General features: G+C 48.1%; 2 protein-coding genes across 2 annotated transcripts; one reads left to right on the plus strand and one right to left on the minus strand.

The window, feature by feature from the left end:
* Positions 1-3,790: 3,790 nt before the first annotated feature.
* On the minus strand, positions 3,791-13,260 carry Ptcra (pre T cell antigen receptor alpha). The gene is given in 5 exon segments (XM_031348334.1): positions 3,791-3,834; positions 3,837-3,947; positions 4,546-4,590; positions 5,846-6,166; positions 13,182-13,260. Coding segments are annotated over 5 exon segments (600 nt in total).
* A 10,021-nt stretch (positions 13,261-23,281) lies between these two features.
* Positions 23,282-25,041, plus strand: CUNH6orf226 (chromosome unknown C6orf226 homolog). Its single transcript, XM_031347040.1, has 2 exons — positions 23,282-23,297; positions 24,351-25,041. The coding sequence occupies exons 1-2, from the start codon at positions 23,282-23,284 to the stop codon at positions 24,743-24,745; spliced, it is 411 nt and encodes a 136-aa protein (XP_031202900.1). The 3' UTR covers positions 24,746-25,041.
* Positions 25,042-25,203: the final 162 nt, after the last annotated feature.

Raw genomic sequence — 25,203 nt, forward strand, 5'->3', positions numbered from 1 at the left:
CCAGTTTGCAATCCCACCAGCAATGAAGTAATGTTCCTCTTTCTCCACAACCTCTCCAGCATCTGTGTTGGAGGACGACTGGCATCAGTTGCCTCCTTCCACCATGTTGGTTCTGGGCTTTAAACTTGGATCCTTAAGGCTTAATGGTGGCCCCCTTTAACTACTAACCACTCATCAACCCTATCCATGTCTTTCTTCATAAAGTTGCAAACCCTCACTAGACACCGGCTTTTAAATGTTATTATTGCAGCCACTCACTCTGATACTTAGGGACTCACAACAGCCCTGATGCCCAGTAACTGCATTTCTCCTTATGAAGATAGAATTAATGAATAAACAGATAAGACTGTTCCTCCAACTCTCAGGCTTGCCTGTTGGGAAGCTCAAATCAATTCATGAATTAATGGGATTAAAAAAGAAAAGCTAGGGATGTCGCTCACTGGTAGGTCTTTGCCTAGCACTTGACTAGCATGTCCAAATCCTTGGTGTTCCATCTCCAGGCTGGCATAAACCTGGAGGTGTGTGTTGGTCCAAGTCTATATAACCCCAGTGTTCAGGAGGCAGAATGAGGATTAGAACTTCAGGGTCATCCTTGGCTATATAGTCAGGGGTACAGCCTGAGCTACATGAGGCCCTATCTCCAAAACAAAACCACCTTGAAGTGAGTAGAACAAATGGATAAACCTCCCAGCATTTTTTGTATGATATCTCAGTCTCTTCTATTGTTTGTTTGGATTCTGAGCTCCTAAAAGGCAGGAGTGTGGCATCGAACATTTATATTTCCCTTCCGCCTCTGCAGCATCAGTACCTGCACTAGGAGATCCTTGTGGAGAACTCTTTGGTGAGTCGTTGCCTTGTGTGCAGGAAGTCCTGGATTCGATCTGGCACCAAATACAAAGTGGGCAATATCAGTGAGATGGGATGGTGTGGCTTCATCACACCAGGACTTGGAAGGCGAAGGCAGAAACCATAGCTTTGGAAGAAGCACAAGGATTGAGAGTTCAAGGCAAGCCTTGGTTCTAGGGGACTCTTCTGACTTCTCAGCATTGCTTTAAACTGCCTTTGAGCTCAACTCTGGGAAGCTGTTAGCAAATGCAGCTTTGTCCATAAAGCTCTGTTTCCATTGAGTTTCCTTCCAAGTCTGGGTGGATTTGCTGCCCTTGGGAAGACCTCCATGCCTAGCCTGTCTTTTGTAGTCAGTTGTGTCTAGTTTAAAGCAGTTGTGTCTGTAAACCCCATCCCTCAGACTCCTCTAAGGGCCATAACACTCATTCCCAGCTTTTTGAGGCAGGAGAATGGCCTGGCCACTGTGGGGGTTGTGGGAGGGAGGCCAAGATCAGGCCACAAAAATCCTTCCAATCCCTGAGCTTGCTCCAAAATCAGGGCATATAATCTCTCCAATCCCAGGCTGCCCTGAAAAGCTCTACCTCCAAGAAGCTCTATATAGAGCCTGCCTCCTGTTCAGGCTCAAACTCCTGAGCAGAGGTAGCCACTCTTCTGTATGTTTTCCAATAAATCTCTTGTGTGAGGTTTGCGTGCCCTGTGACTTTCAGGCATTTCTTGGCTTCCAACACTTACAGGATTGGTAGCAGGGCACTTTGGCTAGATGGAGCTTTGGTGTGTGGAACTTCACAATACATAGGATTGGGACAGCCTCCAGTATGTCTCCACTTGCCCTCGGCTCTGTTAGACTTGGAGAGGCTCAGAAGCTGGCTAGCACCCTGACTCACAAGACTCCAGACCCCTCCTAGAGATAAATTATCCAGCCATAGAAGTGAAAGCTGAATACAGTTGAAGCTGACAAAACTCAGCTTCTGGACCAAGAGGCTGCTGAGGGGACATTTAAAGAAGCCAACATTAAAGCCTGTGCTCAGCACCTAGGCTGAGGGCTGGAAAGGACAATGTCCAAAGAAAATGAGGCTACAGATGGACCCTCTCGCTGAACCTCGCCATGGGGGAAGATCGATTCCTGAAGGGATGGGAACAGCTTTATTTCCAGAAACTGTGCCTCTCCTCCATAAAGGACCCATAGAAAGAGGCAGGAGATGGGGCTGGGAAAATGGCTCAGTGGGTAAAGGATTTATCCCACAAACATGAAGACCAGAATTGAGATCCTTCTCTCTAGGGAACGAGAGAAAACCAACAAAGCCAAATCTGGTGGTTTGAAAAATGGCCCCCATAGGTCCATGGGGAGTGGCGCTATTTGAAGGTGTGGCTTTGTTGGAGGAGGGGTATCACTAGAGGGTGCGCTCTGAGGTTTCAGAAACTCAAGCCAGACCCAGTGGCCCACTCTCTCTCCCTGTGGCCTGTGGATGCAGATGTGGAACTCTCAAGTACCTCGTGTAGGACTCTAAGCGACCTCCCTAGCACCCTGTCTGCTTGTGAAAGACCCCGTAGGGAGTTCCCACTCAAGTCCTGGGAGACATGCACCCAAAGAACACGACAGGCCATCTTGATGTAAAAAAACATGAGGCATTTTTATTTCGGAGCTCCGTTTCAATCCCCAATCTCACACAGGAGACCAGGAATCAACCACGAGGCCCAGGGGTTAGGGGGTTTTATAGGAAAAAGGTCTGGGGAAACAAAGATATTGGTGTGGCTATACATGATTGGCTATTTTAAATGTAGTTAGAGTTGAAAATTCCTAAAAGGGGAGTGCTAAGAGGACCAGGTGGCCCATTAGGCAGGCCTGGGCAGTAGATATGTCTTTGCATTTTTACCCTATCTCTATGGTTTATGTCTTCCTGACCTGTCAGTCCCTGCCCACTTGCCTCTGCTTTGATTTAACTCTTTCAATCCCAGGCTTACGTGGGCAAGCTCCTGCTGGACTTTTATTTTCCTTTTCACTTGCATGCTGCCATGCTTCCCTCCATAGTGATAATGGACTGAACCTCTGAACTGTAAGCCAGCCCCAATGAAATGTCTTCCTTTCTAAGAGTTGCCTTGGTCATGCTGTCTGTTCACAGCAGTAAAACCCTAACTACGACACCAAGCCTCTGTAGCACCTGGCTGATGCTGATGCTGGGTGAATATCTGTCAAATGACCTTTAATTAATAGCGCATAGGTTTGCAATTACTGTCTTCTGCTGGTAGTACTGGCTGTGATCCTGATGCCCGGGAATCCTGGCCCTGTTCTCTCTTGTCAAGTCTGTGCCCGTGAGCAGCCGAACACTACTCCCTGGTTCCCTGGCTCCACTCTGCCCTCTCACAGAGGTTGTGCCAGGGCCAGGAAATGGAAAAGACCCTTGTCCAGTGACTGGCAGTAGCAGAAGGAGAGAGTCCTGGCTGCCCCTCCCGGACTCCAGACCCACTCTGCCGTTTCCAGGCTCCCACTCTTTCTGCAGACAGCTTACCCAGATGGCTGCCTCCTCTATGGTACCACACCATGTCCCCAGACACACAAATGAAAAGCTTTGTGATATGCTTGTGTCGTATAAGCCTTTTGTATTGTCCCCAATTACCAGGCACATCCTCCTGTCCTATCTGACAGAGAGACATATCTTTTTCCTCCCGAGGTTTCAGTCTGACAGGAGAGGCGAGAGTCCAGTTTCCATTTACAAGAAGCAGCAGACCACATACAGAAAATAAAATAAAATAAAAAATAAAATAAAAATAGAAAATAAAATAAAATAAAAAAAAGAACCCCTCACACACACACCCCCCCCTCCGGTTTGAACAAGAATCACCGAGGGGCTGGATCATGAGCTCCGGGCCCAGCTGGCCTCCTCACAGCCTGGGCTTTGCCTTTCCTGCCCCAGGGAGCAGTAGTGTTCAGCATCACCACCCATTACTAGGTCCAGATTCCATGGGTGGGGGGCAGGGACTCCCATGAGGGTGCTGGCCCGCCAGCACACAGAGGCGGCCGCAGGTCAGGAGCACATCCAGCAGAAGCAGTTTGAAGAGGAGCAGACGCAGTAGGCTCAGCTGCAGTACCTGACGCTGTGTTCCTGCAGAAGAAGAAGCCATGATGAGTCCCCAGGAGCCCACAACAGGGAGGGCCCGTCCTCTGTGTTGGCCACTCTCTCTCTCTGCCTCCTCAAAGAACTTCCTTCCGGAGTCTAACCTTAGCTTCTACTGGTAATAATTCGTGCCTTCTCCCTGCTTAGCCCTCATTTTATTTTATTTGGCAGGGGAGGCAGGCTGGCAGGAATAAACATCTGATGCCAAGAGTAAATAGCGCAGTGTCTCTGGGCACGAAATGGACATTGTGATTATTAGCCAGGGCTCCTCTAGCGCCTCAGGTAATTAAATCACACATGGGCTTTCATACTGAGACCGCCTGTCACCCTGCCCCCACCCCATCAAGCCCCTTACTTTAGCTCTCATCTGCGCTGCTCCACTGGGGTCCAGGAATAAATCCCCACTTTCACCCAGGGAAGGCTGAAACCCAGGCTAGCCCCAAACAAAGTAGTCCCTTTACTGGAAACTTCCCAGTCCCCTAACAGCAACCTCATGGGACCCATGGTTGAATCAGAGCTGAATGCCACCTGCCCGGGTACTGACACTCTTGTTCCCAGCCACCATCCCTCCCTGCTGACTACTTACCCCGGAGAGGCTCTAGAAAGCAGGTCCCGGCAGTGGAGGCTTCACCTGTGAGTGAAGAAGGGAATGAGTAGTACGGGATGGGAGGGCACCTCGCAGCCCCAGACCTGTGCCTAGCTCTGGTCAACTTGCAGGGCATACGGACAAATGTGGAGACCCTGAGCCGGCTTGTCAGCAGTCCTGAGGAGTCATGCCCACCTCCCTGCCTGACAGCCCTAAGAGCAAGGCAGTCCCCTCCCACGAAGAACCCTACTCCTTCAGTAGGCAGGGCACTACTGAGGTGACCCAAAGGCTCAATTATGACAGCAAAGGATCGGAGTTCTATCCCCAGGACCCGTGTTTAAAAAAAGAAACAGGACAGGTAGGGCTACACAGATAAAAAGCCCGTCTCAGAAAACAAACAAAGAAACAAACAAGCAAACAGATACTGGTGGCCCATATTCGTAATTCCGCAGTGGGGGGAGTGCAGGCAGGAAAGCAGACCCTCAGGGCTCACTGGCTAGCCAGCCTAGTCTGCTTGGCAGAGAAGTTAGCTGGCAAAGAGCTTTCCTGAATTGGATTCCCCAGCATCCTCATTAAAAAGCTGGGAGCAGGGCATGGTCATGCACACTTTTAATCCTAGCACTCAGGAGGCAGATGCAGGAAGAAGGATCTCTGTGAGTTCAAGACCAGCCTGGTCTACAGAGTGAGTTCCAGGACAGCCAGGGCTACACAGAGAAACTCTATGACAAATCCTGTCTTGGAAAGCTAACTAACTAACTAACTAAATAAATAATAAAAATAAACAAAAACGAAACATTTAGAACAGTGCTTGGCACAGAGTGAAGTTGGTGAGTGCTGGGGGCTTATTCCTTAATTATTATTTGGTCTTACATGCTTTGTTTACAAGTATATGAATTATTTTTATAGATTACATATATAAAACATATATAGATACAAACCTATGAATAACTATGGAAAGCTATTAATATCTCTTAGCAATCATGGATCAGAGCCTAGATTTGCTTTGCTTTTTGAGATAGGGTCACCCGTAGCCCTAGCAGGCCTTGAACTCACTATGCAGCTGAGGATAGCTTTGAACTCCTGCTCCTCCTCTCTTGCCTCTACTTCTCAAGTGGTGGGATTACAGCTTCAAGAGATAACCTGAACCATATATCACAGCTGTAAAGCCCAGGAATCATGACTTCGAGCCACTCTGCAGGAGCCAGGGTCTGCCCTCACATGCCCAGCACCTACCTCTGCTCCCCAACATATCCCAGCCCCATGATATGGAAAAGGACAGGACCCCAGGCTCCATCCCTACCTGACAGCTGGAGGGGGTGTGTGCTCCGGTTCTTGCCCCTAGCCCCAGGCCTGGTGTGGCAGACCAAGGGCTCCCAGGCTTCCAGCTCTTCAGAGGGCAGGGAAAGCTGGGCCAGGCTAGTCCAGGTGCCATCCGGTGCTGGAGAGGGCCCATAGGTGAAGGCATCTAGGGCACTGCCATTGCCAGCTGAGAACCAGACAGGGTTGTCAAAGCCAGGGGGTGCTGCATCAAGGACCAGGCAAACCACCAGCGTGTGCCGCCTTCCATCTACCAGCAGTGTGATGGGTGGAGCCAGAGAAGGAAAGGGGGTGCCAGTGATGCCTGCAAGAGTGAGAATTTTGATTTCTTTAAAAACACAGGCAGGGCAGTGGTGGCGCATGCCTTTAATCCCAGAACTTGGGAGGCAGAGGCAGGTAGATTTCTGAGTTTAAGGCCAGCCTGGTCTACAGAGTGAGTTCCAGGACAGCCAGGGCTACACAGAGAAACCCTGTCTTAAAAGAAAAACCAAACCAAACCAAACCAAAACAAAAAACCCAAACAAACAAACAAGCAAAACCCCACAGAAATAGGAATGTGCTTTCATGTCAACCCCAGGCGAGGGGCTGTGGGGCTGCTTCAGATTCTCCACAGCAGCTGGCTACGGTTTGCCTCGTGCTCTAGCGGGCCGTAGTTTTGCCAGCAGCAGATAGTTTCTGCGATTGTGTGATTTTGGAATTCTGGGGACTTTTTAGAGGGTGTATGACTGCTAGGGCTCTGAGAGATGCGGAGGGTTGTTGGTGGGTGGGTAGTTGGTGGTTGGTTGCTGTCGGTCTTGGTTTGTTAAGTAGTCATGTGTAAAGAAGGCAGCAAACAAAGACATTAGCTATCCTGACGGCGAAGACCAGCTTGATGCCCCTAGCCAGACGGTGCAGGAGCAGTCGAACAGTAACATCCACCCTCTCCTTCCTATTCTTCTTTTCTCTCCTATGTAGTGTTAGAGTTGGAAGGGTGGAGAAGGGCAGAAGAGGAAAGAGCCCACAGGGTACCCAGAGGCCAGCCGAGACCTCCCTTCCTTTCATCAAACTTTCTTTTCTTCTTTTCTTCTCCCCTTCTTTTTGGTGATGTGTAACTTTGATTTTTTCAAAGCTTTTTTTTTTTTTTTTTTTTAAGATTTATTTCTTTATTGTTATATGTAAGTACACTGTAGCTGTTTTCGGACGCACCAGAAGAGGGCGTCAGACCCCATCACGGATGGTTGTGAGCCACCATGTGGTTGCTAGGATTTGAACTCAGGACCTTCGGTAAAGCAGTCAGTGCTCCTACCCACTGAGCCATCTTACCAGCCCCCCTCAAAGTTTATTTGTAATGATAGTTCTTAAATGCTTTAACCTCCCTTCTAGCCCACCACCCACCAGGAGCCGTGGAAAAGAAAGGATATGGGGGAAGTGGACCTATTTAGAAAGGTTCTTTGGAGCAAATCCCATCTGTGTTATCAGGAAGTCAGCAATTCAGTTCATAGGTTAGCAGTGGCAACTTGATTCACTTGCAAATGTTTCACGGACACAGCAGTCCAGTTCTGTAGTGTCAGGTTACCAGCATCAGTGGCGGGACCTAGCAGAGACAGTCAGGCCTCTGCCTCAGTACTAGTCAGCAAGAGAGACCAGCAGGGACACCAGGAGAAGTTCTCTGCTGTGCCTCTCTTGGGGAAGTGAAGATCAGCCAAGACAGGTGATACACAGCTAGCTGTACCAGCAAGCCAAGCTCAGCCTCCGTCACTGTCCATCGGCGGGTCCTATTTATACCCTTCAAATATCACGTGTCCTCCACAGGTAAGCACAGGTAAGCTTGCCTCAGCACAGGTAACCACAGGTAAGCTTGTCCACCACAGGTAAGCTTGTCCACCACAGGTAAGCTTGTCCACCACAGGTAAGCTTGTCCACCACAGGTAACCACAGGTAAGCTTGCCTCAGCACGTGTGTCTGCCTCAGCTGACATCACTCTGCCAACCAACCAGTTTGATTTGGAAGAAGTGGCAAAAAAAGCTGCAGCACACCATCAGAAGTTTCTTAATGTGGTTCCTCTCTCTGGAGTCCTAACAGATGGCGCTCAACTGTGCACTGTAAGGCGGACCGATACATGCGTGTCCTTCGTGAAGAGTCCTTCATCACGTGTCCTTTCATGTGCTTGCTTTAGCAGAACACCATCCAACACAACTGGCTTTTCCAAGAACCCTTAAGTTTCTACTTCGTGTGTATGTGTGTGTGTGTGTGTGTACATGTGCTGTATCTATCTGTGTTATGTGTGCTTGTATATGTATAGGTGTATGGATATGAATGGAATGCCTATTTGTGTGTGGAGACCGGAGGAGGATATTAACTGACCTGTTCTATCATCATCTGTCCCTTTGTTCCCTTAGGACAGGGTCTCTTACTGCACCTGGAGCTAGGTCTGCGTCTAGCAAGGCCCCCAGTGTGATCCTCCTGTCTCAGCTCAGCCCAGTGCTGGGATTACAAGCACACTTAGAGCAACGCACAGTTTTTCACATGGGTACTGAGAATTTGAACTCAGGTCCTCATAAGTGTGCACCCAGAGTTCTGACTCTCTAAGCCATCTCCATCTTTCTCATATAATTCATCCATCCTCCATCATCGGCTGGCCTTCCTGCTATCTGTCCATCTATTCTTCCTGAGCCCCACACCCACCCTTTTTGAGACAGGGCTTCTCTCTGTGGCCCTGGCTTTGTAGACCAGGCTGACCTCGGACTCAGAGATCTGCCTGCCTGTGCCTCCTGTGAGCAGAAAAAAAAAAAAAAAAAGCTGTGCACCACCATGGCCCAGCAACTCTTTCCTCTGCCAGCTGCTGGGTATAGAAAATTGAGAAAGACATTGCCTGGGCCTTTGAGGAACTTTGTCCTGTGGGAAAGGCATTAGCTTCATAAACAAGTGGTTATAATACTATGTTGTACTGCCTGAGGAGAGCTGGTGGCTCTCTGGGGGAGGACGGAGGAAGAGGACCTCGGGTGGAGAGCAGAGGAAGCTTCAAATATACCTGGAACTTCTGTTCTGGGAAAAATCCCTAAGCCTGATGTGGCTATCCATGTCTGTAATCCCCCAGAACGGGGGAAGCTGAAGCCAGCTGGGTGAGTTGTATGGCATGAAGCATGTTAAGCTGAGGTGTTTAAAATGGAAGCTGACCAGATGACTCATTGAGTAAGGGCATGTTTCCAAATCTGAGTTCAAACCTAGGAGCCTTCCTGGAAGAAGACAAAAACCTGACTCCTGGAGGTTGTCCTATGACTACCAGACTCACACACCCACTTATGCATATACATGAAATTTAAAATTTAATGTGAATGGGGGCTGGAGAGGTGGCTCCTCGGTTAAGAGCTCTGACTGCTCTTCCAGAGCTCCTGAGTTCAATTCCCAGCAGCCACATGGTGGCTCACAACCATCTGTAATGGGATCTGATGCCCTCTTCTGGTGTGTCTGAAGATAGCTACAGTGTACTCATATACATAAAATAAATAAATAAAATATTTTTTTTTAAATTAATGTAAATGAAAGGAGGAAGAGATGAAGCTTAGATGAAGGACTCTCTTTAATACATGAAGCCCTAGGTTTGGTTCCCAGCACCACGGTGAGACAAAAAGACAGAATATCACCAGACAGGAGTGAGCTAGCAAATGGTTAACCTTTTCCCATATTAGAATTTGATTTTTTTTCTACTTCATTTTGTTTTGCTTTTGAGACATTTTACTATGCAGCCCAGCTCAAACTTCTCATGCAGCCAAGGACCATTTTGAATTCTGGATCCTCCTGCCTCCACATCTAGAGTATGGGGATTACAGGCATCGCACACCCTGAGGATTTTGCACACAGTATGCCAAGTGCTGGGGAGTAAACTCTCTCAACAGAGTTGTGCCCCCTACCCCCCAGCATGCAGTCTTATTCTATTTAAAAAAAAATTTTTTTCGAGACAGGGTTTCTCTGTATAGCCCTGGCTGTCCTGGAACTCACTCTGTAGACCAGGCTGGCCTCGAACTCAGAAATCCACCTGCCTCTGCCTCCCAAGTGCTGGGATTAAAGGCGTGTGCCACCACCGCCCCGCTTAAATTTTTTTTTTTAGCTTTTATTTTACTTTACATCTATGAGTGTTTTGGTGACAAGTCTGTCCGTGCCGACATGCAAGCAGTACTTGCACAGGCCACAAGGGACATCAGATCCCTTGGGACTGGAGTCATAGGTGGTTGTGAGCCACCATGTAGGTGCTGGGAATGAAACTCAGATCCTCTGAAAGAGCAGCAGTGCTCTCAACCAGTAAGCCATCACTCTAACCCCACTTTTTCCTCCTCTTAAAAAAAAAAAAAAAAATTTACTGGGCTGGGGAGATGGCTCAGCGGTTAAGAGCACTGGCTGCTCTTCCAGAGGTCCTGGGTTCAATTCCCAACACCTATATACCCAGCACTTCAATCTGTAATGGAATCCGATGCCCTCTTCTGATGTGTTTGAAGACAATGACAGTATACTCATATATTCTCATATGTACTCATTAAATAAATAAATAAATATATTTGTAAAATTACATTCTTATAATATTCTTTTTTTAAAAAGGTACTTTGTATGTCAGGCTATGTTGGCCAGCCTGTTCTACAGAGTAAGTTCCAGGACAGCCAGGGCTACACAGAGAAACCCTGTCTCAAAAAAAAACAAAAACAAAAAAAAAACAAAAAAAACCAATAACAACAAAATTGACTTTGTATGTGTGTGAAGCAGAGTCAGACCTATGCTTCTGTAATATAAGTAAAATCTCCAATATTAGCAACTGGAAATAAATTGACACTATGCACTCTTGGGTGGCCAAGATAAAGAGATGCCCAGGGTGCTAGAGAAATGTGGTGTAAGATTAAGTTTTCAAACTGTACTGTGGGAACTTAGCAGTTGGTTGAACTCAGTGGGAGACCAGCTCCCAGAACCCAGAAACAAGGAGACCAGGACGACCTGGCTGAGAAAAAGTAACAAACAATTGCCAGGTGGCTAACCCGCCCCTGAACCCTAGCACTAGCCAGCACCAATCAGAAACCACCCTGCACCTTCCCCTTACCCCAGTCTTCCCTTTTGCCCCAGCAACTGCACAGAAATAAAAAGTTGCCTAAGACCTTGCTCGGGGCCAGACTCCTCTACCCCTCCGAGGGATATGAGTCTTGCCCCAGCTAGCTGGAATGAAAAGCCTTGGGAGGCAGAGGCAGGCAGATTTCTGAGTTCGAGGCCAGCCTGGTCTAGAGAGTGAATTCCAGGACAGGTGCAGGGCTATATGGAGAAACCCTGTCTTGGGAAAAAAAAGAAAAAAGAAAAAAAAAGAAAAAGAAAAAGAAAAAAGAAAAAAAAAGAAAAAGAAAAAGAAAAAAGAAAAAAAGAAAAAAAAGAAAAAGAAAAAAAACCTCTTGCTGATTGCATCAAGTTCGAGTCTTGGTGGTGTTTAGGGTCGTTGCTCCCGGGATTTGAGTGTGGGGGTTTCTCCGGGAGTCTCACAGTGGAAGATGAGTTGAAGGTATTAGGAGGCCAAATAACTGGTGTAGGAACACGGAGAACACCTTCATGACCACAGATCTGTCTTCTTTGCCTTGAAGAATGGCCACCATTTTGCCATGTGACACAGTGGGCCAAGGCCTCAGACAGAGCTGAGGCTGGCCCTGAATCAATCCCCTAAATGGCCTAAGGTCCAGATCTGCCAATGACAGCCAATAGAATCGCTCTGAAGAGTATAGCTGTTGTAATACTTTGATAAGTAAGCTTGGGAAATACTTTTTTTTTTTTTTTTTTTTGAGACAGGGTTTCTCTGTGTAGCCCTGGCTGTCCTGGACCTCACTCTGTAGACCAGGCTGGCCTCAAACTCAGAAATCTGCCTGCCTCAACTTTTTTTTTTTAATGATTTATTTTATGTATATGAGTGCTCTATGTGGGCGCCAGAAAAAGACAGTGGATTCCATCACAGATGGTTGTGAGCAACGATGTGGTTGCTGGGAGTTGAGCTCAGGACCTCTGGAAGAGCAGCCAGTGCTCTTAACCAATGAGCTATCTCTCCAGCCTCAGCTTTGGAAATAGTATTTGTGTTAATATCACTAAGGCCTTGTAAACGAAGGGACTAGAGAAGGCTGGGAGTGAACCCCAGGGCCCTCAGCCTACTGGAGCCATTCAGTTTCTCTATAAAGCCTCCCAGATTGTTTCCGCTCACCCCAAAGCCCAGGCCAGTTGGCCTCTACCTCCTTTCCAACCCCCAACACTGGGCAGAACAGAGAGAGGGTTAGAGTGGAAAGGGCTGAGTGCTCTGTAGGCTACTTCACACCAACTAAGGGGGATGAGTTTCTTTGGGCAAGCCCAGTCTTTGTCATCAGCAGCCTCAGGCCCTCTCCAGAGTCCCCAGAATTCAAGATCTACAGTTGGCAAGAACCAGGCTTCCCCCTCCCCAACATGAGACTATCATAGTTAACAGCCGTGGACACACTGACACAGCCCCATATCCCACACCTCGGATTAAAACAAAAGCATATTCATTTAATATAACTGGGTTTTTAAAGAAACCAGAACTCTTGACTGCAAAGGCCTCCTGATGAGCCTTCGCCTGATCAAGGAAATCTCCATGACACAGTAGAGGTGAGCTTAGATCATGTAGAGCCCCTGACTCAAAAGTCCAAGAGCCCTACCATACATGGCCATGCTTCAGATGGACTGAACCCTTAGCTTGATCCTCAGCTAACTGAGCTAAAGGCTGGCCAAGCTGCTGCCATTTTGCCACCTTCCCTGAGTTGGAAGTGGGACTTGAGACACCCTGGTCCCTGTTGGAAGACAGTACTCAGGGCCCAAAGGACAGCTCAGGACCTCACAATGTTTCCCATCATGCATCACCTAAAGCATACAACACAGCCCTGCCTCCATGAACCTCCAACTTCTGTGGGTCCCCATCCAGTTTGATTTCTTTCTCTTTTATGAGTCAGTTCTGGGATTGAGGCTAGACCTTATACAGGTTAGTGAGACAAGTGCTCTATCTACCACTGGGCTCCACCACTGTCCCTTTTTACATTTTCTATTGAGACAAGCCCTCATTAAGTTGCCCAGACTGGCCTTGAACTTTGTCCTCTCCTATCTTAGTCTCCTGCCTAGCTGGGGCTACAGACCTACCCCACCAGCAGAGGATGCTTCTCTATCCCTATGCTTCCAAGAGAGACAACAGACCCGACTGACCCTCCACCTGGAGAAGGTCGTGAGACCCCAGGACCAGAAGGCCAAGGATCCCATCCATCACAGTTAGTACCAGGGGCTGAGCTCAGTGACAGCCAAACAGGGAGGCAAGAGCAACTTACCTGAAGGTAGAGCCTGACACCTGAAGCCCAAAAGAAGCAACAGCCATGTCCTAGCCATGGCCCACTCCTGAAGAGGCATGACCCAGTCACAGCTGTGAGCTACCTGCTGGGGGAGGAGGCTCCCCTACTCTGCCTCCCAGGCCACAGGCCCAGCTGCGGCTCTGAGGTGTGGGCTGGGGGAGGAGGCTCCCCTACTCTGCCTTCTAGACCACAGGCCCAGCTGCTCTGCCCTACCCTCTAGTTCCCAATGCTTTCTGGGGAGGAGGGGTGTCAGGGAAATCAGGTCCCACTGCCATCCGAGGAGCTGGGTGCCCACCCTCTCTTACCTTCCTTCCTGTCTGACGAGCACTTCACAGTTCTCAGAGGCTTGTCTGTTTGAGACAAGGTCTTCACGGTGTGGCCCTGGCTTGCATGGAACTCACTATGTAAACCAGGCTGGCCTCCAAATCACAGATAGCCACCTGCCTCTGCCTCCAGAATGCTGGCTGGGATTAAAAGAATGTGCTACCCCATATTCTCAAAGCCTTTCCTAAGCCTAGTCCTTAGATCTACTTGAGAGCAATTGCCATCCACTGTACAGAGAACCCCAGGGGGATGGGATGGTGGGAGTCCAAATGCGGCTCTTCCTGTCATTCTCTAGCTGCTTCAGTTCACAGATGAGCAACTGAAGCTCAGACCTACTGAATGGCCTGCCCAAGGTCACGGTTGGCAGAGCCAACATTAAACAACTTCTTCTTCTTCTCTTCTTCCTCCTCTTCCTCCTCTTCTTCTTCCTCCTCTTCCTCCTCTTCTTCTTCTTCCTCCTCCTCCTCTTCCTCATCTTCTTCTTCCTCCTCCTCTTCATCTTCTTCCTCCTCCTCCTCTTCCTCTTCTTCTCTTTCCTCCTCCTCCTCCTCTTCTTCCTCCTCTTCCTCTTCTTTCTCCTCCTCCTTCATGCACATGTGTGTTTTGCCTATTTATATGCTTATGTAGCATGTATGTGCCTGGTGCCCAAGGAAACTAGAAGACAACACTGGATCCCATGGAACTAGAGTTACAAATGGACCTGAGCCTAATGTGGGGACTAGGAATTGAACCCAGGTCTTCTGAAAGAGCAGCAGGTGCTGCTGTTCCTATAATTTAAAAGATGCTCAGGGGCGGTGGTGGCGCACGCCTTTAATCCCAGCACTTGGGAGGCGGAGGCAGGTGGATTTCTGAGTTCGAGGCCAGCCTGGTCTACAGAGTGAGTTCCAGGACAGCCAGGGCTACACAGAGAAACCCTGTCTCAAAAATGCAAAAAAAAAAAAAGGGGGGGGGGGGCTGGTGAGATGGCTCAGCGGGTAAGAGCACTGACTGCTCTTCTGAAGGTCCTGAGTTCGGATCCCAGCAATCACATGGTGACTCACAACCACCCATAATGAGATCTGACGCCCTCTTCTGGTGCGTCTGAACACAGCTACAGTGAATTACGCTGGAGCGAGCAGGGCCGGAGCAAGCGGGGCTGTCCCGAGTTCAATTCCCAGCAGCCACATGACGGCTCACGGCCATCTGTACAGCTACAGTGTACTCATACACATAAAAATAAATAAATAAATCTTTAAAAAAAAAAGTAAAAGATGCTCAGAAAACCTCTTGCCCCCAGACAGTGGTGGCACACGCCTTTAATCCTAGCACTTGGGAGGCAGAGGCAGGCAGATTTCTGAGTTCAAGACCAGCCTGGTCTACAGAGTGAGTTCCAGGACAGCCAGGGCTACACAGAGAAACCCTGTCTCTAAAAACAAAAAAACAAAGAAACAAAAAACAAACAAACAAAAAAAAAAACAAAAAAAAAAAAGAAAGAAAGAAAGAAAGAAAAAAGAAAAAGAAATCCTCTTGCCATATAATTACAACCACCTTACTTACTATTTTACCTTAATTGTTATGTTAGCGGGGTGAACCCCTAGGGTTTCCTGAAGGCTAAGCAAGCATTCTGCCACTGACCTATAGCCCCACACCAAAGCCTCTTTGCATTTTTAATTTAATTAAATCAATTAGCTCGTTGGTTTATTTATTTTTGCCTTTAGAATTTTTATCATTGCCTGGCATGGTAACAAACACCTTTAATACCCGCACTTGGGAGACAAGAGACAAATAGATCTCTGTGAGTTCAAGCACAAAGTGAGTTCCAGGATGGCCAGGGGGCTACAGAGAGAGACCTTGACTCAAAATACACACACACACACACACACACACACACACACACACACACACAGACACACAGACACACACACACACACACACTTGTTTTTAAATGTGTGTCTAAGGCATTGGCTCCCCTGAAAATGGAGTCACAGAGGCTTGTGAGCCACCTGATGTAGGTGCTTGGTACCAAACTCAGGCCCTTGGCAGGAGCGCTATCTGCTGCTCACTGCAGAGCCCGTCTGCCAGCCCCTACCTTTGTTCTTTTGAGAAAGTCTCATGCAGTAGTGTTGGCCTTGAGTTTACTCCGTAAGCCAACACTGACCTCCTCCCGCTCTCACCTCCCAAGTGTTGGGTTTTTCCTTTATTTAATATATTTATTTATTCCTTGGCAATTTCATACATGCATTCACTCTTACTTCTCCTCCCCCACTTCCCTACTCATCCCCCAGCCGTCTTCCTACAACCTTAATGAGGTCTCCTTTTTTTTTTTTTTTTAATAACCCAATGAGTCCAGTTAGCAGTGGTTGCTGGAATGTTGGTTAATCTTGTCAGAATCCTATGCAGGCAGCCGCAGCCGTAGCACGCTCATGAGAGCAGCCGCCAGCATTTTCACAGTTCACCTCCCCATGCTTTGGCTCTCGTGTTCTTTCCAGCCCTGCTTCCACGGTGTTCCATGGGCCTCGGGCGGTGTGTGGGTGGATACAGACAGCTCTTTGTGAGCTAAGCATGCATCGTAGCTCAGTCTCAGCACTCAGGCCAGCTCTGCGTCAGCTGCTACTTCCTGCAGAAGGAACTTCTCTGGCCAAGGTTGAGGGCACTACTGTATTGATTTGGTTTTTAAGACAGGGTTTTCTAGGGTAGCCCTGGCCGGCTCACTCTAGAATAGCCTAGGCTGGTCTCAAACTCACAGTGATCCACCGGCCTCTGCTTGCCAAGTGCTAGGATTAAAAGCAAGCACGCCCCTCCACGCCTGGCTCTGCTTATTTTTTGACGTGGGGACCCACTGTCTTCTATCCCTTTTCCCCTCTAGCCTCAAAGAGGCTGAGCAGGAGGCAGGTACCTTGCTTCCCTGTCGTCCCTGAAGCCTCAGGCTCCATCCAGAACCTGCATAAACCAGGTGAGGGGCATGCTTAGAGTCACACCACTGAGGGCAAGGCAGAAGCAGCAGAACTTCAAGGCCATCCTCATTTATAAAGAGAATTTGAGACAAGTCTGGTTTACACAAGACCCTGTCTCAAACAAAAACAAAATCAAAACAAAAAAACAAACCAAAAACAAAGAAAACAAACAAATTCAGGAGCTCCAGAGGAGTAGCAAATGTTCTTAGTAACCACTGAGTCATCTCTCCAGCCTGGCTTCATTTTTTCCTTTCTTTCTTTCTTTCTTCCTTTCTTTCTTTCCCCCCCTTTTTTTTGTTGTTGTTTTTTGTTTGTTTGTTTTTGGAGACAAAAAGAAAGAGTTTCTCTGTGTAGCCCTGGCTGTCCTGGAACTCACTCTGTAGACCAGGTTGGCCTTGAACTCAGAAATCTGCCTGCCTCTGCCTCCCAAGTGCTGGGATTAAAGGCGTGCACCACCACTGCCTGGCCCTTCCTTTCTTTCTTTTTCCTTTCTTTTCTTTTTTCTTTTATTTATTTATTTATTTATTTATTTATTTATTTATTTATTTATTTATTTTATGAGTACATTGTAGCTGTACAGATGGCCGTGAGTCATCATGTGGCTGCTGGGAATTGAACTCAGGATGGCACCCCGCTCGTTCTGGCCCTGCTTGCTCCAGCCCTGCTCTCTCCAGCATAATACACTGTAGCTGTCTTCAGACCCACAGAAAAGGGCGTCAGATCTTATTACGGGTGGTTGTGAGCCACCGTGTGGTTGCTGGAATCCGAACTCAGGACCTTTGGAAGAGCAGTCAGTGCTCTTACCCGCTAAGCCATCTTGTCAACCCTTTCCTTTTCTTTTTTTCTTTCCTTCTTTCTTCCTTCCTTCCTTCTTTCCTTCCTTCCTTCCTTTCTTTCTTTCTTTCTTTTTTTTTTTTTGAGACAGGGTCTCATGACATTGCCCAGGATAGACCCAACTCTTCATCTTCTTGCTCTAAATCTCCCAAGTGTTGCGGTTACGGGCCCTTGTCGCCAACACCAACTGGTTGCTAGGGTCTAGATAGCTATTCTAAGTGGGTGGATGTGAGGGATATGGAATTATAGCTTTGCTGCATTTTCCTAATGGGTGGTTACACACAGAATAAGACCTTGTTTATTTATTTACTTACTTTCAAAGGCTCTCATGTAGCCCAGGCCAGCCTTGAATTTTGATCCATAGTCCACCACCTCCAGGCTTGCATGCCTGCTGGCTTTTTTCAAAGCTGTAGTCTTTTGTTGTTCTGAGTTTATGTGTTTATTTATTTTTTTATGTGCGTTGGTGTTTTGCCTGCATGTAAGTGAGAGAGGATGTCAGATACACTGGAACTGGACTTATAGACAGTTGTGAGCTGCCATGTGGGTGCTGGGAATTGAACCCCAGTCCTTCCAGAAGAGCAGCCAGCATTCTTAACCAATGAGCCATTTCCCCAGTCCTTTTGTTTGTTTGTTTTTTAGGGACCAGGAAATTAATTTTAAATTTAGAAAGTCCTCCCATGTCTAGAGATTTCATATCTTAATTCTGCTTTCTATTGGATCTAAGCTTGTGCTTCCAGCAGTATGCCAGGGAATTCCAGGCCAGCCAGGACTGCAGTGGGAGACCCTGCCTCAAAAAAGAGAAGAGAACAAAAGCAAAACCAATTGTCTTTGTGTGTGTGCTTAGCAATCGTATCCACTCCACGTTCTCTCCCGGATAGGAGACAAATTTTGGTGCGAGTGAAGCACACAGGAACTAATTGACTGAGATTACCTGCAGAATAGCCCTTTCTGACCCTTGAAGGAGCCCTATTACATGTTGCTGTCTCTTCTAGACACAGCTTTATTTCTTCCTCTTCTTTATTCTCTTGCCAGCTTCACCCCACCGTGCTATTGTACCAGGAGGGCAGTTTTAATGGCCATTTGCCTGCCCTCTCCTGACCCTGCAGAAGGAGGGAGGAGGTGAGGACAGTTTTAGGTGCTGCGGGCTCCATGAGTTCCCAGGCCCTGCTGGGCCCAGGTGCAGCATGGTGGCTTCCCGCCCTGGAGTGGGAGGAGGGGAGGCAGGTGTCCCTAACGACTCTGCCTCTGTCATTCTCCAGTCTGGGGAAGGGCTGGCCCAGGCTCTTCGACCACAGTGCAGATGGGAGACACGGGACAGAAAGGCGAGGATCCCCAGTGCTAGCAGTTGCTGGCTTGGTGACCCATACCCCGCCCAGCTTCTGGAAACTTCCCCTACCTGATCCTCACATCTGCTCTCTCTTTCTAGAAGCCCTGGAAGGTCTCCCTGCCCCTGAGTCTCCAAAGCTCCTCACCCAGGGAGAATAAGGATGCCCATGCATCAGCATGAACCTGTCACTTGCAGGTCACAGCTCCTGCCTTGGGCCTTAACTTCCTGTTTCTAGCTGAGGCGCCCCGGCTGAGGAAAACCAAGTTCTATCTCGGAGAGCATTTATTCTAGCAAACCACGAAGGGCCTCATGTGTGCTGGGCAAACCTCTCCCACTGAGCCCTGTCCTCAGCCTGGATCCTGCCTTTGAAGAATCTCAGTGTTTGGCTTCTACATGACCAGGGTGACATTAACTACATTCAGACGAGGGAGTCCAATCATAGCCATCAGAGCAAGGATGCTGGCAGCCCTCCTCTTGCCTCTTCTTCTTTCCTTCCTTCTTTTGTGCGATGCATATTGCATATGAAGGTCGATGGCATGTGTACACATATGTGAGCAAGGATTGCACGGAACATAATAGAGTCAAAGGACAACTTCAGGTGTGCACCCTGCCCTCCATCCACAGTGTCTCTTCTTTCTTTCTTTCCTTCTTTCTCTCTCTCTTCTTAAATTTACTTTGTTTTACATAACTACACTGTTGCTGTCTTCAGACACACCAGAAGAGGGCATAGGATCCCATTACAGATGGTTACGTGCCACCATGTAGTTGCTGGGAATTGAACTCAGGACCTCTGGAAGAGCAGCCAGGGCTCTTAACCACTGAGCCATCTCTCCAGGCCTGGGTCTCTCTCTTTTGTTGTTTGTATTGCTCTCTCCAGGCTAGCTCCACAAGCTTTCACAATTCTCCTGTTTCCACTTCTATTTTGCCTAAGGTCATAGGAATCCAGAGCATGTCCAACTTTTAGGAGGGTGCTAGGGATGTGAACTCAGGTCCTCAGGCTTGCTGGGAAAATGCTTTACCTACTGAACCATCTCTTCAGTACTCTCCCATGCTCCCCCCACCCTATATTGCTAAGTAGCCCAGGTTAGCCTTAGACTACTCTTCTCCTGCCTCAACCTCCATGTGCTAGGATTACACCCTACATGGCTCACCTATACATTTCTTAATGGTTTAGTTCTGTCTCCTTTAAATGTGTGCCCACCGGGGCGGCTAGAGTTAATAATAAACCCAGTCCAGCATTCTCATCTCCAAAAAATTCTGAGTCCTTCTACAGGATGCCAGGAAAATCCTAGCATCTCACGCTTATTAACTGTGGGCTGCTAGTAAAACTTTACAGCTTTAATTAGCCAAAGTAACAGACAATATCAGTGCCCCTTCCAGGGACTGGAGCCGACATAGGACGTCCCAAGTCTTGGATGAGCATCCATGGGAATGAGCTTGGATAACCTCGCATTCCAAAGGTCCTGTGTTCTCCCCTCCTCCTCTCTCTCTTCCCTCCTTCCCCTTCTCTGAGGCAGGGTCTCATGGAACTCAGTCTGCTCTCTCACCATCTTGAACTTCTGATCCTCACGCCTCCATCTCCCAAGCAGTAGAGTCACAGGATCACACTGTTGTGCTTGGCTTTATGTGGTGTTGGGGATGGAACTCACAGCTTCGTGCATGCCAGTGCTCTGTCAACTGAACTACACTTCCAGCTCAGTTTATTTATTTACATACACACGTGTTTGTGTGTGTGTGTTTGTGAGTGTGCATGCATTGACAGTGCATGTATAGAAGTTGAGGACAATTTACATCGAGTTGGTTCTTGTTTTCCCCCTTTTGGAGGTGGGGGTCTCTTGTTTTTGTTTTTGTTTTTTAAAGATTTATTTATTATTATATGCAAGTACACTGTAGCTGTCTTCAGACACACCAGAAGAGGGCGTCAGATCTCATTACAGATGGTTGTGAGCCACCATGTGGTTGCTGGGATTTGAACTCAGGACCTTTGGAAGAGCAGTCAGTGCTCTTACCTGCTGAGCCATCTCTTCAGACCCGGGGGTCTCTTGTTTTTGCTATTTTTCATCTATATCTACATATCTACATTGATATCATAGATAGGTAGATAGAGATATATAATGTCCCTGACTCATCTCAAGGTCCACTCAGTAACTCTTACCTTTCTGACTTTTGCAAAGGAGATCTGGAAGGCCAGGTGTGGAGTTCAGGCCAGAATCAGGCAACTAAGGTAGGTGGGTGGTGAGCTCAAGGCCTTCCTGGACTACAAAATGAAATCCTATAAGAAAGGAAGGGCTGAGCATTTAATCAGTACTGGAACTTGGTGACCTTACAGTGATGTCTCAAGGCCAGCCTTTAGCCAGGGTGCCAATCTAAGCTACTATCAAGATACCCTAGGGGCACCCCCCCTTCTGTCAGACTTTGAGGACCCTGTGTGTTTCCCTATGGACAGGCACACCATCTATCTGAGATTTCCTCACACAGAATGGGATCACCAGTTACATGCATGGCCCCTTCCTCAGTATGGGAGGTCCAATCCTAACCCTCTGTTCAGGTCTGCTCCTGGAAGGAAGCACTTCTAGGGTTGGTGAGGAGGAATGAGACGACAACATTGGAAAATCTAAGGAGAATTTAGGAGAGTGCATTGACAGAGATGTGGGCAAGGACAAGAGAGTTTCCCAGGAGGCAAGGCTGCACCTAAGAGAGCTAGAGGGGAGCTGGGTCAGAACCAGAGGGCCGTGTGGAGGGACTGCTACCACTGTGACCCTGAGGAGGGGACACAGAATGAGATCTGTCATATCCTTCTCTTCTTTCCTCCTGCTGCCCTGTCCCACCTCCTGGCCAGACCGGGGAGCTGGAAGGCAAGGGAGCTCATCCCACTGCCTTTGTCTAGTCCAGGAAGCTGGATGAACTAGGATGCAGAGACAGCTTCAGGGGCTACAGGAGAGATCACTGGAGACCCTCAATAATGGCCTCCAGGCTGGAAAGATGGCGCCAGAGAGTTCAATTCCCAGCACCCATATGATGGCAGAGACAATGGTTCTGTTGCCCTCTTCTGGCCTTTGGGAGTACTACATGCACATGGTACACAGACATAGGTGCACACAGTAAAATAAAAATAAAGGAGAAAAAATTAAAAAGATAAGCTGGAGCCCAGCAATGGTGGCACACGCCTTTAATCCCAGCACTTGGAAGGCAGAGGCAAGTGGATTTTTGAGTTCAAGGCCAGCCTGGTCTACAGAGTGAGTTCCAGGACAGCCAGGGCTACACAGAGAAACCCAAACCCTGTCTTGAAAAAAAAAAAAAAAAAAAAGATAAGCCATGCTGTGGTGGTGCACACCTTTGATCCCAGCACTCAGGAGGTGGAGGCAGGTAGATTTCTGTGAGTTCAGGGCCAGTGTGGGCTGTTAAATGGAGAAACCCTGTCTGAAAAAGAGGACAGAGAAAGAGGGAGATGGAGAGGGAGAAAGAACCCCCACCCACCAAAGTTTCACAGTGCTGAGGTGGGAACTGGATTCAGGCCTGGATCAAGTCCACTTAAAAATCATTATAATTTGGGGCTGGAGAAATGGCTCAGTGGTTAAGAACACTGACTGATCTTCTGAAAGTCCTGAGTTCAAATCCCAGCAACCACATGGTGGCTCACAACCATCTGTAATGAGATCTGATGCCCCCTTCTGGTGTGTTTGAAAATAGCTACTGTGTACTTACATATAATAAATAAATAAATAAATAAATAAATAAATCTTTTAAAAAGTCATTATAATTCATGGACTCCTTTTATCTGGCATGTAACATGGAAACCATGTAACACCACATGCTGCATTATACTATTTATGTAAAATTACATCATAAGCCCTACTCCTGGGACTTTTGTCCCAGCACTGAGCATTGTGCACAGACACATCATGCTCTCCATCAAGGCTTGCACAGAGATGCCTTCAGTCGACAGGAATAGATATCACTCTACCTTATGGTGCTATGACAGAATATGACACACTAGGTCGTATTAATTTATAAGGAAAAGAAATTGTGCCGGGCAGTGGTGGTGCACACCTTTAATCCTAGCACTTGGGAGGCAGAGGCAGGTGGATTTCTGAGTTCGAGGCCAGCCTGGTCTACAAAGTGAGCTCCAGGACAGCCAGGGCTATACAGAGAGAAACCCTGTCTTGAAAAACTAAAAAAAGAAACAAGAAAAAAGAAAGAAGGAAAGAAAGAAGGAAAGAAAGAAATTGTGCTCAGGATACACCCCAGTGATAGAGTGCTTGCCTAGAATGGGCAAGTTCCAGGGTTCAATCCTAGCTCCCAAAAGGAAAAAAAAAATATTTCTCACAGTTCTGCAATATGAAAACCCTAAGAGGGCCAGGCAGTGGTGGCACACGCCTTTAATCCCAGCACTTGGGAGGCAGAGACAGGCAGATTTCTGAGTTCAAGGCCAGCCTGGTCTACAGAGTGAGTTCCAGGACAGCCAGGGCTACACAGAGAAACCCTGCCTCGAAAAAAAACAAACAAACAAACAAGAAAAACCTAAGAGGGTCAGCATTTCATGAGGAAGGGTGTGCAAGAGGGGCTGCAGACAGCGCAATTGGTAGAGTTGGCTAATATATATAAACTTGGCTAATATATAAACTCCTGTGTTCCATTCCCAGCACCATACAAAACTGGACATGGTGGTGCACCCCTGTAATCGCAGCCTGGAGAGGTGGAGGGCCAGCAGTTCAAAGCTGGGCTTGGGAATGGTCAGCAGTTAATGCCTGCTGTGCAGGTGTGAGTCAGAATTTGAATGCCCACAAACCCAGGTAAATGCCAGGTAGATATACACAATTCTGCCCTTCGAAGGCAGAGACAAGGATCTGCATACACACACACACACACACACACACACACACACACACACACACACACGTGCTCGAGTATACACAGGTCAGCCCTGGCTACAGGAGACCTTGAAAACATCATGGACACAGGGATAAAGTTCAACAGCCTTACCTGCTGAGCCATCTCACCCACTTCTTGGATTTCTTAGGGTTTACAGTGAGGGTAAACATGCTGTGTGCTTTTAACATTATGTGAAGTATGCTTTACTTACTGATTTCTGGGGGTGTGCTAGATCAAGCTGTTTATTTATTAAATACTTACATGTTTCAGTAAGTAACTCAGGCTGGCTCTATGGCCTGAGCATATGGTATTACAAGCATGAGCCACTGCATCTTGTCAGGCTAGCTTTGATACAGAAACCTGACAGAGCTGGGAGGTGTAGCGCAGCAGACACTGGGAGATGATGAATACTTGCCTCAAACCAAAATCGACAACAAATCCCAAACAACAGCAAAACAACAATAAAACCCAGAGATCTGATCCTTAGTACCCCAATTAACAAATGCAAAAAGCGCTTGCTTGCTTGGGAATGACAGAATCAGCCTGGACTTAGTTCGAGACTCACAAAACAAAGACCCTCCCGGTCCTGCGTGCAGCCTGCGAGCGCATCTACAGGAGCCAAAGGGAGGTGCTCTTTTACTGCCACGCCTTCTCACACTTGTCTCACTGGGTGCAGAACCTCACTTTTTGGCTAGTTCATTGCACACACCCCCACCACCACCACGCCCCCAGCACATCTCACGTTGTGGAGGGTAACCGAGGCTACAGCTTCTGCACAAATAGCCCAGGTTCTGGAGGTCTTACCCTGGGCTAAGTCCCTTGATACGGTGCTAGGCCTCCCCTTCCCTTTCCGTGAAGGTGGTTGCTCCCACGCCACCCGGAAGTGCTTGTGGCCCGGGGAGGTGAGGGTGAGCTGGTGGTGGGACATGGACGAGTGTGGCGGTGTCTGCAGCGGGAGCGGAGGCCTAGCGTCTGCCGAGCAGGCTCCTGCCTCCGTGACTCTGGCGGAGCTCCTGCACCTGGTCCAGAAGGGCCAGCAGCTCCCGGGACTGGAAAAACGCCACATCACTGTGACCCACGGCGAACCCACCGCGTCCCTGCTCCCTCGGAGGCCCAAGCCCTGGGAAGACGCGGGCTCGGCCGTCGCATCCCGCACCACCGCCCTAGACACGGGGACGCAGCCTCTGACCGTCGAGGAGCCATCCAGGGACAGTCCAGCCGCCCAACTAGACGGAGGCCCAAAGGGTTCCTGATGCTCGACATGCTTTGGAGCTGAGATACGGAGAGCGTGACCGAGCCCTGCACGAACTTGAGTCTGGACACTTGCCACCAGTATTCATCTTTTTGCATCTGCCATGACCTATCTCAACCAGACAGTCGACCTGGGGGATTCAATGTTGCCCAGTAACTTTGTTTTTGGACGCTGAATTTCAACTTCATACTGTGTTCTAGTCCATTTGTGTAACGGAAACAAGCTTTTCCCTTGTCAGAGGGCACGACCTGGGTCAGTTTATTCTGGTGATTCTTATAAACTGATATCTAAAAGGCATTTCTAATTTTGCAGTCGTTCGGGTTTGATGAAAGATTTCCTTCCCCAGAATGTTAAAGAGAAATCCTGGTTCTTGGGGGGTTGGAGAGAGGGTTCTGGCTGCTCTTTCAGAGGTCTTAAGTTCAAGTCCCAGCAAAACACATGGTGGCTCACATTTGTAAT

The sequence above is a fragment of the Mastomys coucha genome, unplaced genomic scaffold (genome assembly GCF_008632895.1).
Source record: "Mastomys coucha isolate ucsf_1 unplaced genomic scaffold, UCSF_Mcou_1 pScaffold3, whole genome shotgun sequence".
Lineage (NCBI taxonomy): Eukaryota > Metazoa > Chordata > Mammalia > Rodentia > Muridae > Mastomys > Mastomys coucha.